We start from the raw sequence: 9,218 nt of genomic DNA on the forward strand, positions 1-9,218 counted from the left end.
GTCGCCTGTAGCGGCCTGTTTTCAGCGCTTCATGGAGAGTTAGTCTACAGACATGAGGACCGGCAGGAGGCCGTCCGGTTCCTCAGGGCCCTCCAGAGACGGGCCAGGGGTGAGAAGGCCCTGGTGAGCAGGAGATGGTAGGACCGGCGGAACTGGGGGTTCATCACTGCGTAGAGCAGCGGGTTGACGCAGCTGTTGAGCCAGGTCAGGTTGGCGCAGAGCATGTGGAGGACCTGCGGAGCGCGGCCCCTCTGGTCGGCCAGGTTCAGCAGCAGGAACGGCACGAAGCAGAACACGAAACACAGGAAGACGGCGAAACACATCCGGGTCACTCGCTTTAACTCGTCGCCCCCGGAGCCCTGAGACGCATGGGGGGGGGTCTTAGATGGAGGGGTCGTAGATGGAGGGGAGGTAGATGGAAGGGACGTGGGTGGTGGGGCCGTAGATGGTGGGGTCAAAGCCGGAGGGGTTGTGGCTGACGGGGTGGTGGCAGGCTCCTCTGGGGAGGCCCTTGCCCCGGCCGTGTGTGAGTCCAGGGCAGAGTGAGTCGGCTGGGGTTCCCCCGGCTCCTTGCACCACGTGGCTCCGCTCCTGTGTGCGGGCGCTTCCCCCTGGCCGCCGACCTCACTGCTGCACGTGGGGGCCCCGCCGCTGCCGACGCCGCTGTCGTCCTCCGTCCCGGCCGCCGGAGCGACACTCCTCCTGGAGGAGCGGCGGCTGGGCCGGTAGCGGAGAAGAGCCCGGGCCGCCAGGCGGACCCTCCGGTAGATCAGCAGGTAGAAGACGCCCACGCAGAACAGCCCCGCGAAGAAGTAGAGGAAGAGCAGGATGGTGGTGTAGGGACGGCCCCGAGTCCGGTGGAAACTGCAGGTGCAGACCAGGGGCACGAAGACGTACACGGGCCAGAGTGGGCCGAAGCTGGCCAGGCCCAGGGCCCAGGTGGAGGGCAGCAGGACCAGCAGGCCGCGGGCCGAGAAGAGCCGCTCGAAGGTGGACCTCCGCTGCACCAGGAGGTAGCGGCTCACCGCGATCAGGCAGAGCGTGAGGATGGACACGGCGTTGGAGACGAAGAGGAGCAGGCCGAAGGCCCGGCACCCCAGCGCTCCGCCTCGCCACCGCAGGTGCAGGTAGGAGTCGGTGGAGACGGGCTGCAGCAGCGCGCAGTACAGGAGGTCGGCCAGCGCCAGGTTGACGATCAGCACGTTGAAGCGGGTCCGGATGCACGGGTCAGAGGCGAAGGCCAGGACGGTCATCAGGTTCCCCACGGTGCCAGTGATCGTGACCAGGCACCCCCACAGCACGGCAAAGTAGCGGTACTCCACCACCAGGGGGTGGTAGCAGGAGAAGGTCTGGTTAACTGAGTCCCAATCATGGGTCAGATTTCTGAGTACATTCAATAACAAACCAAAGGACAGATTAGTTTAAATATTATGGGACATCTCGGACATCGTGTTAACACAGGGGTCCATTAAATACATGGAGGCCATGAACTGGCGTAAAGATGATCTATCTACTGATTTACAGAGAGCACATTGCCTCTAATATAGATTATGCAGCTCTACTTATTTAGAGAGAGCACACTGCATCCAATATAGATAATGCAGCTCTACTGATTCACAGAATCAATTCCCCGTGAAGATGTTATGGTGTTGTAAGCTGGAGCCATCAGCTTTCTGTAGTTCTGTTTTCTAAAATGCAGAACTGCGATGCATTTCAAGAGAGGTGCTATTAACTTAGTAGTGTTGTAAAACTGAAGTTGAACTTCTCTGTTGGAGAGCAAGAATGAGGTTCCTCCCACTACACGCAGAGATTATAAGGTATGCGTAAATTAAACAAATTGATGGTCGTAGCTAAGCACTTTATCTACCTCTTCCACACACGTTATCTGAATCTTGTTTTTAGATAATTCTGTTCATCTAGTGGGAGTGAGGAGTCAATACAGAAGCAGTCCATAGTAATCAGTCTCACCTTGCTGAGGCTTCCCTCCAACCCGATGGCTCCATGCTGGACAAACACTGAAGGCGAGTTTCTGCAACATCCACATCTAGCCTGTAGATGAACGCTCAATCCTGTTAACGATGTATGTGATGTATTTTGTAAACTTCTGTATTTCAATGACATGTGCAATGGAAGGGGGAGGGACTGTGGGGATTTCAGACATTAGTCATGAAATGTAATTTCCCTCTGTCATCCTGCTCTGTTAAACTTTGGATTTAAGTGAACCAGGTAGTAAGCATTCAGCCTGCTATGTAAGTGAACCAGGTAGTAAGCATTCAGCCTGCTCTGTTAAACTTAGGCTTTAAGTGAACCAGGTAGTAAACATTCAGCCTGCTCTGTTAATCATGGGGTTAACATGAACCAGGTAGTAAACATTCAGCCTGCTATGTTAAACAGGGGTTAACATGAACCAGGTAGTAAACATTCAGCCTGCTCTGTTAACCTCATGTTTAACATGAACCAGGTAGTAAACATTCAGCCTGCTCTGTTAAACAGGGGTTAACATGAACCAGGTGGTAAACATTCAGCCTACTCTGTTAAACAGGGGTTAACATGAACCAGGTAGTAAGCATTCAGCCTGCTGTGTTAAACAGGGGTTTAAGTGAACCAGGTAGTAAGCATTCAGCCTGCTCTGTTAAACAGGGGTTAACATGAACCAGGTAGTAAGCATTCAGCCTGAAGGTTTAAAGGTGTGTGTATTAGGAAGTATATCAACAACAACCGCCGCCATTGTTCACATTATTTAATAATTTATTTAGCTAATTCAATATCAACAATGATGTTTCTCTCTGTTCTTTTACATTTCTATAATAATCTACATGTGTACAATTACAAGTCATGACACGCCCCCTAAGTAACATTTAAATACATTGAGACGATTTCTGTTATTGCATCAAACAATATACCTTTTTTCTGGAGTAGGGTATTTTTAAGTATTGCTAATATTTCCCTGTCACAAATCCCATAAGAGTAGCATTGTCTGAACCCCACAATGTGACCTGCACCCCAACATGTGACCTACACACCAACATGTGACCTGTACCCAAACATGTGAGTTTCAATCGAACATGTGACCTGCACCCCAACATGTGGGTTTCACCCTAACATATCACCTGTACCCCAACATGTGACCTAATCCCCGACATGTGACCTGCACCCCAACATGTGAGTTTCACCCTAACATTTGACCTGTACCCCAACATGTGAGTTTCACCATAACATATGACCTGTACCGGAACATGTGACCTACTCCCCGACATGTGATCTGTACCCAAACATGTGATCTGTACCCCAACATGTGACCTGCACCCCAACATGTGACATGCATCAGTCTGAAAGGAGATCCTCATGTTCACAGTGATGTGAGCTCAGGGCATGCTAAATGTCTACGTGGATGCCATGACAACACCATTGTTTATCATGGCTTTAACATATCATAGCTTTAGTGCTCAAAAGGCATCTCTTGCCTCATGAGTGTTTCTCTCGTTGACTACGCGATGGTATGATGCACGCCTACATGTGAAGTACGTTGGACATCCAGCCAGTGGGGTGGCTGGAGATCAGTTGTGTGGTGGTTTCTTGGCGCTCTGTGTTTTCTGGGTTCCTTGATCTGATTCCCATGTCAGAGGAGGGATCATGACCTTAGGGTTTGGGTCAGGTGCAGACTCTACTGCGTTTGACTTGTGCCCATAAGGACAGAGCTAGAGGGTGTGGCCTAAGGGGAATAGAACGAGCATAGTGACCGGCCGCAGCTGATTGGCCGCCGGGTTCTCAGTGTGTGGAGGGAATCGTTTGCCACAGAGCGGAAGATGAGGACGTATGACCGTGGAACTACACAACATGCGGCGGCTATACGTAGCGGTCACTCGAGACTCGAGCGAGTGCTCTATCTAACGACTAAGAGTTCTGAAGAGAGACCGACATGAACTCGTTTCAAAACACAGACTCAAGTGAAACAGGGAAACGGTGTTGTGCACTGGTGCATCCCCCCACCCCCCCCCCCCCCCACCTCATCCACCCTGCTGGGTGTAGCTGCCTCTCGCGGTGGGCGGAGCTCCACCACAAGCAACAGTGTGCGTTCAGAAGTCAGTTTTGTTATGGCAGGGAACAATGAGTATAGTGCCCCCTGGGTTGTGTTCACAGTGTTCAGATGATTCCTTTAAGACACTTCTGTTTGAAACATGAGGTACAGAAACAGCTGGTACCATGAGATCTGCATAAGGGGGAGGGCTGGGTCCCTTCACAGACATACGCACTGCTAGTGATCGGCCATCAAGGACCGAAGGGAGGAATGCTGGTTGAACCTAAACGGCTACAGCTACTCACATAGCCACTCATAGCCATTCACTTAGACCCTCACCAAGCCACTCACGAAGCAAGGCGCTAAGCAAGCCACTAAGCAAGCCGCTCACTAAGCCACTTACCAAGCCACTGTCTCAGGTCTCATCACAGCCCCATTGGCCTTCAGTCAGCCGTCTCAGCCTTAAGACACGAATCGTCCCTCCTTCACTTGAGTTTCCTCTCCCAGAGAAGAAAATATAGACTAGTATCAATCACTTCTAAAACAGATACTAATACCTTTAAGAGGAAAAGCACGCACACGTAGCTCACAAAATACAGATCTAAAAAGTGCATATTGTCCGGTCCATGTTGTGTGTGGAGGTTAGAATGATGCCGGTGGACACAGGAGGACTTTCCTACACTCAGGAAGAGAAGGTGTTGGTTGGACAGACCGGGACGGAGGAGCGGGTTGCAGGGGGGATTGAAGAGGTAGGGCTTTGCATCAGTCATGTTAAACGAAAACAATCCTTTAAAGAAAAAGATCCCATTGTCATCTGCACGGCCTGGTCTTTGTCCCTCACAGCTCCAACCGCCTGAACACTTAGGAAGATGATGGATATGTGAGGACCTCCATGTTTTTTTCATGCATTTCTCCGGACGTCCCTTAGGCAGACCGTCCCTTAGGCAAGCCGTCCCCCCAGGCTGGCCCCCTGATGGACGCCAGGCTGCTGGAGGATGAAGGGGAAATGAGAAGGAAGGGTGGATGGATGAGTGTCTGCCTCAGTGAGACGTGTCATCGGTCCGTGGGCTTCACAGTGTGCTTCTCCCCGCTGGTCCCCGGTCCGGTCAGTAGGGGGCGAAGAGGATGGGGCCGTGCGTGGTACGCATGGGCCCCGGGGCGGGCCGCAGCAGGCTGAGGGGGGTTCCCTGTAGCAGGTGGGGGTGATGGGGGTGGTGAGGGTGGTGGGCGTGGGCACCGGGGCACGCCGCCCGTATCTGCGCCAGCTGATTGTTGGATGCTGCGGCCGCCATCGCCGCGGCGACGGCCAGGGGGTTGGGCAGGAGTCCGGCCCCCAGGTTCTTAGGGAGGTCCTTGGAGAAGCTCAGGGTGGGCTGCATGGACACCAGAAGCACAGCAGTGAAGAAGAAGAAGTATCATCATCGACATGTAAAGCACTGTGGAACATACCATTTGAACATGTAAAGCATTGTGGACCAAACCATTTAATTGGTTTGTTCACAGTAATTGATTCTGTCAATCACAGTAAACATTATACTACTGTAGTCATTCATAGAAACATAATGATACTCATTCTCTCTCTGTTTATTTGCTTTGCACCATCTAGATACGTAACGTTTTTGTCTGTATTATAATCTAAATAGTATTTAGAATGTATGCGTTCTATACTATCTTGAATAGCAACACATTCAATGTCAATGGCACAAATGGCATTGGCAGCGCTAACAATGGTGCCAGACATCCCCCAAAATTGACTAGTTTAGGTCGGCCATTTTGAACGTCTTGTGCTGCGACTGATGTTTTCGTTGCTCTTTGCGTAATAAACGATTGGATGCCCTGGCAATATACTGCGCAACATGGTGGGCCATGGAGTCCTACAAGACTCTAGGGGGCAGCAGAGCAGCTTCAACAACAGGACTCTAGGGGGCAGCAGAGCCGCCTCAACAACAAGACTAGGGGGCCGCAGAGCGGCTACAACACTGGGACTCCAGTAGTGCTCTATGAAGTGGACAAAGCCAATACAGTCAGGTAACTCTTGTGGCATCTCTGCTTTGCCAATTAAGTACCATTTCAAAGATGTCATGTGGCCCATTTTCAATTCAGCACAGGACATAAATGAATAGGGTCCCAAGACAATACTACATTGTAATTTAATTGATGTTTTATGTTTGATTACTGCAGGAGACACGGTGTGGTCTGCGAACAGGTGGATGGTGTCGACAGAGTGCCGTGTTGTGCTCTGCGGATTGTGGAACATACCATGAATTCTCTGAGCTTCTTGTGCCGACTCAGCAGAGGGTTGGGTTTTCCCGCCACTCCGTCGCGATGCCGCCGGCTCGATATGTGCTGAGAGGTACAGGAAGAAGTCGAGGTGAGACACATGGAGACCGTCATGTGATCATGGACTCAAGGCGTGATACATGGAGAATGTCATGTGATCATGGACTCAAGTTGTGATACATGGAGAATGTCATGTGATCATTGACTCAAGGTGTGATACATGGAGACATTCATGTGATCATGGACTCAAGGCGTGATATATGGAGACGTTCATGTGTTCATGGACTCAAGGTGAGAGACATGGAAACCTTCAGCGCTCTTAACGCGCTTCATGTGATCACAGACTCAAGTCCAGCCGCGCGTCTCACCTGCTTGAGCTGCAGCTCTGAGTTCACCCTGACGTTGCAGATCTCACAGTGGAAGGTCCGTTCCTCCGAGTTGGCCTCCGAGTTGGGGGAGGCTCCCGGCTCGCCCGGCACCCGGGGCCCCAGGCGGGGGTACGCCTTGATGGGCCCCAGCCCGCTGCGAGCCTCCTGGATGGTTTTGTGTTTGGTGCCTTGAGAAAGGAAGCGAAGCAAGAGACGTAAGAACGACGAGGCGTTACACCACATGTTGATAGTATTTCAGACGCTTTATCTTTCCATATTAGCATCCCCGTGCAGGCCTGAACATTTGGCCTCGCTATCACAGCCTCGTCATCCCCTCCACTGAGACCCTCGTTCTTCACTCTCCCATGCAGAAGAAATCAGCACTTCAATTCTCTGCACCAAAAAGCATCCCATATTTCCTCTGCTTTGTGACAGTTCACCAGGCTGCACGAGGCAAGCTTTCCCTCTGTGTGAAGGTGTTCTAGCCTGGAGGACTAGACCTCCTCCTCCTCCTCCTCCTCCTCCTCCTCCTCCTCCCTTTCCTCCTCCTCCTCCCTCTCCCTCCCCCTCTTCCACATCCTCCTCCTCCTCATCCTCCTCTTCCCCCTCCGCCTCCTCCTCATCCTCCTCTTCCCCCTCCCCCTCCTCCTCCCTCTCCTCCTCCTCCCTCTCCTCCTCCTCTCCCTCCACCTCTTCCTCCTCCTCCTCTCCCTCCCCCTCTTCCTCCTCCTCCTCCTCTTCCCCCTCCGCCTCCTCCTCCTCATCCTCCTCTTCCCCCTCCCCCTCCTCCTTCTCCCTCTCTTCCTCCTCCTCCTCCTCTTCCCCCCTCCTCCTCCTCCTCCTCCTCCTCCTCCTCCTCCCAGGAGCCTACCTTTGTTGTGGGCCTCCAGCTGGGAGAGGGAGTTGACGGCCACCTTGCAGAGGGAGCAGTAGAGCAGCTTCTTGGCCTTGTCCTCCTCCGAGTCCCCCGAGGCCGGGCTGGGGGCCAGGCTGGGGGCCGGGGACGTGTCGTCCGGGGGCCCCGGGCCCGTCAGGTCCCCGGGCGCCACTATGCCGGGGCACGGGGAGCCGGTCGGCGGCGGCGGCGGCGGCGGCGGAGGCGGAGTCTGCCCGGAAGAAAGGAGGAGGGGCCAGTCCCCCGCCGGGGAGGGCGTTGGGGAGCTGGGGGGCTGATGGGCGGAGCGAGGTCCTCGGTGCACATGGGCTGGGGCTCGTCTGGAACAGAAGCAGGAGCAGCAGGTTGTTATGAAGGAAGGGAAACAGTCGGCTCTGGCTTACCCCCCCCCCCGGTCTCTCTGGGGGGGGGGAGGGAGGGGCACTTCACATCTTTGTGGAACCGTGAGGCGTGTGTCCTCAACCCTCCCTGCTGGGCTCAGGTCCCGGGCTGCAGGGGGAGGGTCCCGGCGTGGGGGGGAAGACCGGCAGGGGGGGCTGTGTTTTGTCGGCGTCCGGGCTGCGGCGCTCTTGGACGTCTCTATCCCCTTGACGCGGCGCGCGTGGCGGTTCCCCTTGTAGTGGGCCTCGGCCTGGCTCTGGGGGGACGGACGGACAGACGGACAGGTCAGCGACGTCCGAGGTGGGGGGGGGGAGGGGGAGAGAGAGGGAGGGATCAGCGGACGTCATAGTGGAGGAGAAAGGGGGAGGGGGGGAGAGAGGGAGGGAGGGAGGGATCAGGGGACGTCATAGTGGAGGAGAAAAGGGAGAGGGAGGGAGGGAGGGATCAGCGGACGTCATAGTGGAGGAGAAAGGGGGAGGGGGGGTAGAGAGGGAGGGATCAGCGGACGTCATAGTGGAGGAGAAAGGGGGAGGGAGGGAGGGATCAGCGGACGTCATAGTGGAGGAGAAGAGGGGAGAGGGGGAGAGGGGGAGAAGAAAGGGGGAGAGGGGGGGAGAGAGGGAGGGATCAGCGGACCTCATAGTGGAGGAGAAAGGGGGAGAGAGGGAGGGATCAGGGGACGTCATAGTGGAGGAGAAAGGGGGGAGAGAGGGAGGGAGGGAGGGATCAGCGGACGTCATAGTGGAGGAGAAAGGGGGAGAGAGGGGGGGAGAGAGAGGGAGGGATCAGGGGACGTCATAGTGGAGGAGAAAGGGGGAGAGAGGGGGGGAGAGAGAGGGAGGGATCAGCGGACGTCAGAGTGGAGGAGAAAGGGGGAGAGGGGGGAGGGAGAGGGAGGGATCAGCGGCCGTCAGGGGACCTGGGCAGATGATACGCTGATGACATCATTTTGTTTCCCTCAGCCAGACGGACCCCGCCGGGCGCTGAACCCCTGTACCTCCCCCCTGAGGGCGCTGACCCTCCTCAATCTGAGAAGGTCAGGTATTGGCTGCTGAGGTCTGCTGGCCTGGAGATGATTTGCGAGGCGTGAGTGACGAACCCTTAGTGTTGACTTACCCAGAGCATGCTGAATGTACTAACTAGAGCCAAGCCCCGACCTACGTATGCTATGTTTCAAAATGTGATGATTTGTGTGTGTGTGTGTGTGTGTGTGGGGGTGTGTCCTAAATGTAAAATGCAGATGGCTTGGAGCAGAGGGAGTAAACCTGAGAGGGAG

The 9,218-nt window shown here is 54.6% G+C and overlaps 2 protein-coding genes across 2 annotated transcripts in view; both read right to left on the reverse strand.

Annotated features, from left to right (window-relative positions):
• Positions 1-44: 44 nt before the first annotated feature.
• Positions 45-2,063, reverse strand: gpr84 (G protein-coupled receptor 84; the record flags this gene model as incomplete). The annotated part of the gene is made up of 2 exons (XM_079747686.1): positions 1,969-2,063; positions 45-1,383 (listed from the first exon to the last, which is right to left on the reverse strand). The coding sequence occupies exons 1-2, from the start codon at positions 2,001-2,003 to the stop codon at positions 45-47; spliced, it is 1,374 nt and encodes a 457-aa protein (XP_079603812.1). The 5' UTR covers positions 2,004-2,063.
• Positions 2,064-5,124: 3,061 nt separating this feature from the next.
• LOC307083736 (zinc finger protein 385A-like) overlaps positions 5,125-9,218 on the reverse strand; it is a gene marked incomplete at both ends in the record, with an annotated part of 17,103 nt that continues 13,009 nt past the window's right edge. Inside the window, 6 exons of the mRNA XM_079747688.1 lie at positions 5,125-5,391; positions 6,278-6,364; positions 6,667-6,854; positions 7,538-7,881; positions 8,025-8,032; positions 8,121-8,198. Of these exons, the coding sequence (XP_079603814.1) occupies positions 5,125-5,391; positions 6,278-6,364; positions 6,667-6,854; positions 7,538-7,881; positions 8,025-8,032; positions 8,121-8,198 (972 nt within the window). The remainder of the gene's footprint in view (positions 5,392-6,277; positions 6,365-6,666; positions 6,855-7,537; positions 7,882-8,024; positions 8,033-8,120; positions 8,199-9,218) is intronic.

The sequence above is a fragment of the Pollachius pollachius genome (assembly GCF_949987615.1).
Source record: "Pollachius pollachius genome assembly, chromosome: 12".
Classification (NCBI taxonomy): domain Eukaryota; kingdom Metazoa; phylum Chordata; class Actinopteri; order Gadiformes; family Gadidae; genus Pollachius; species Pollachius pollachius.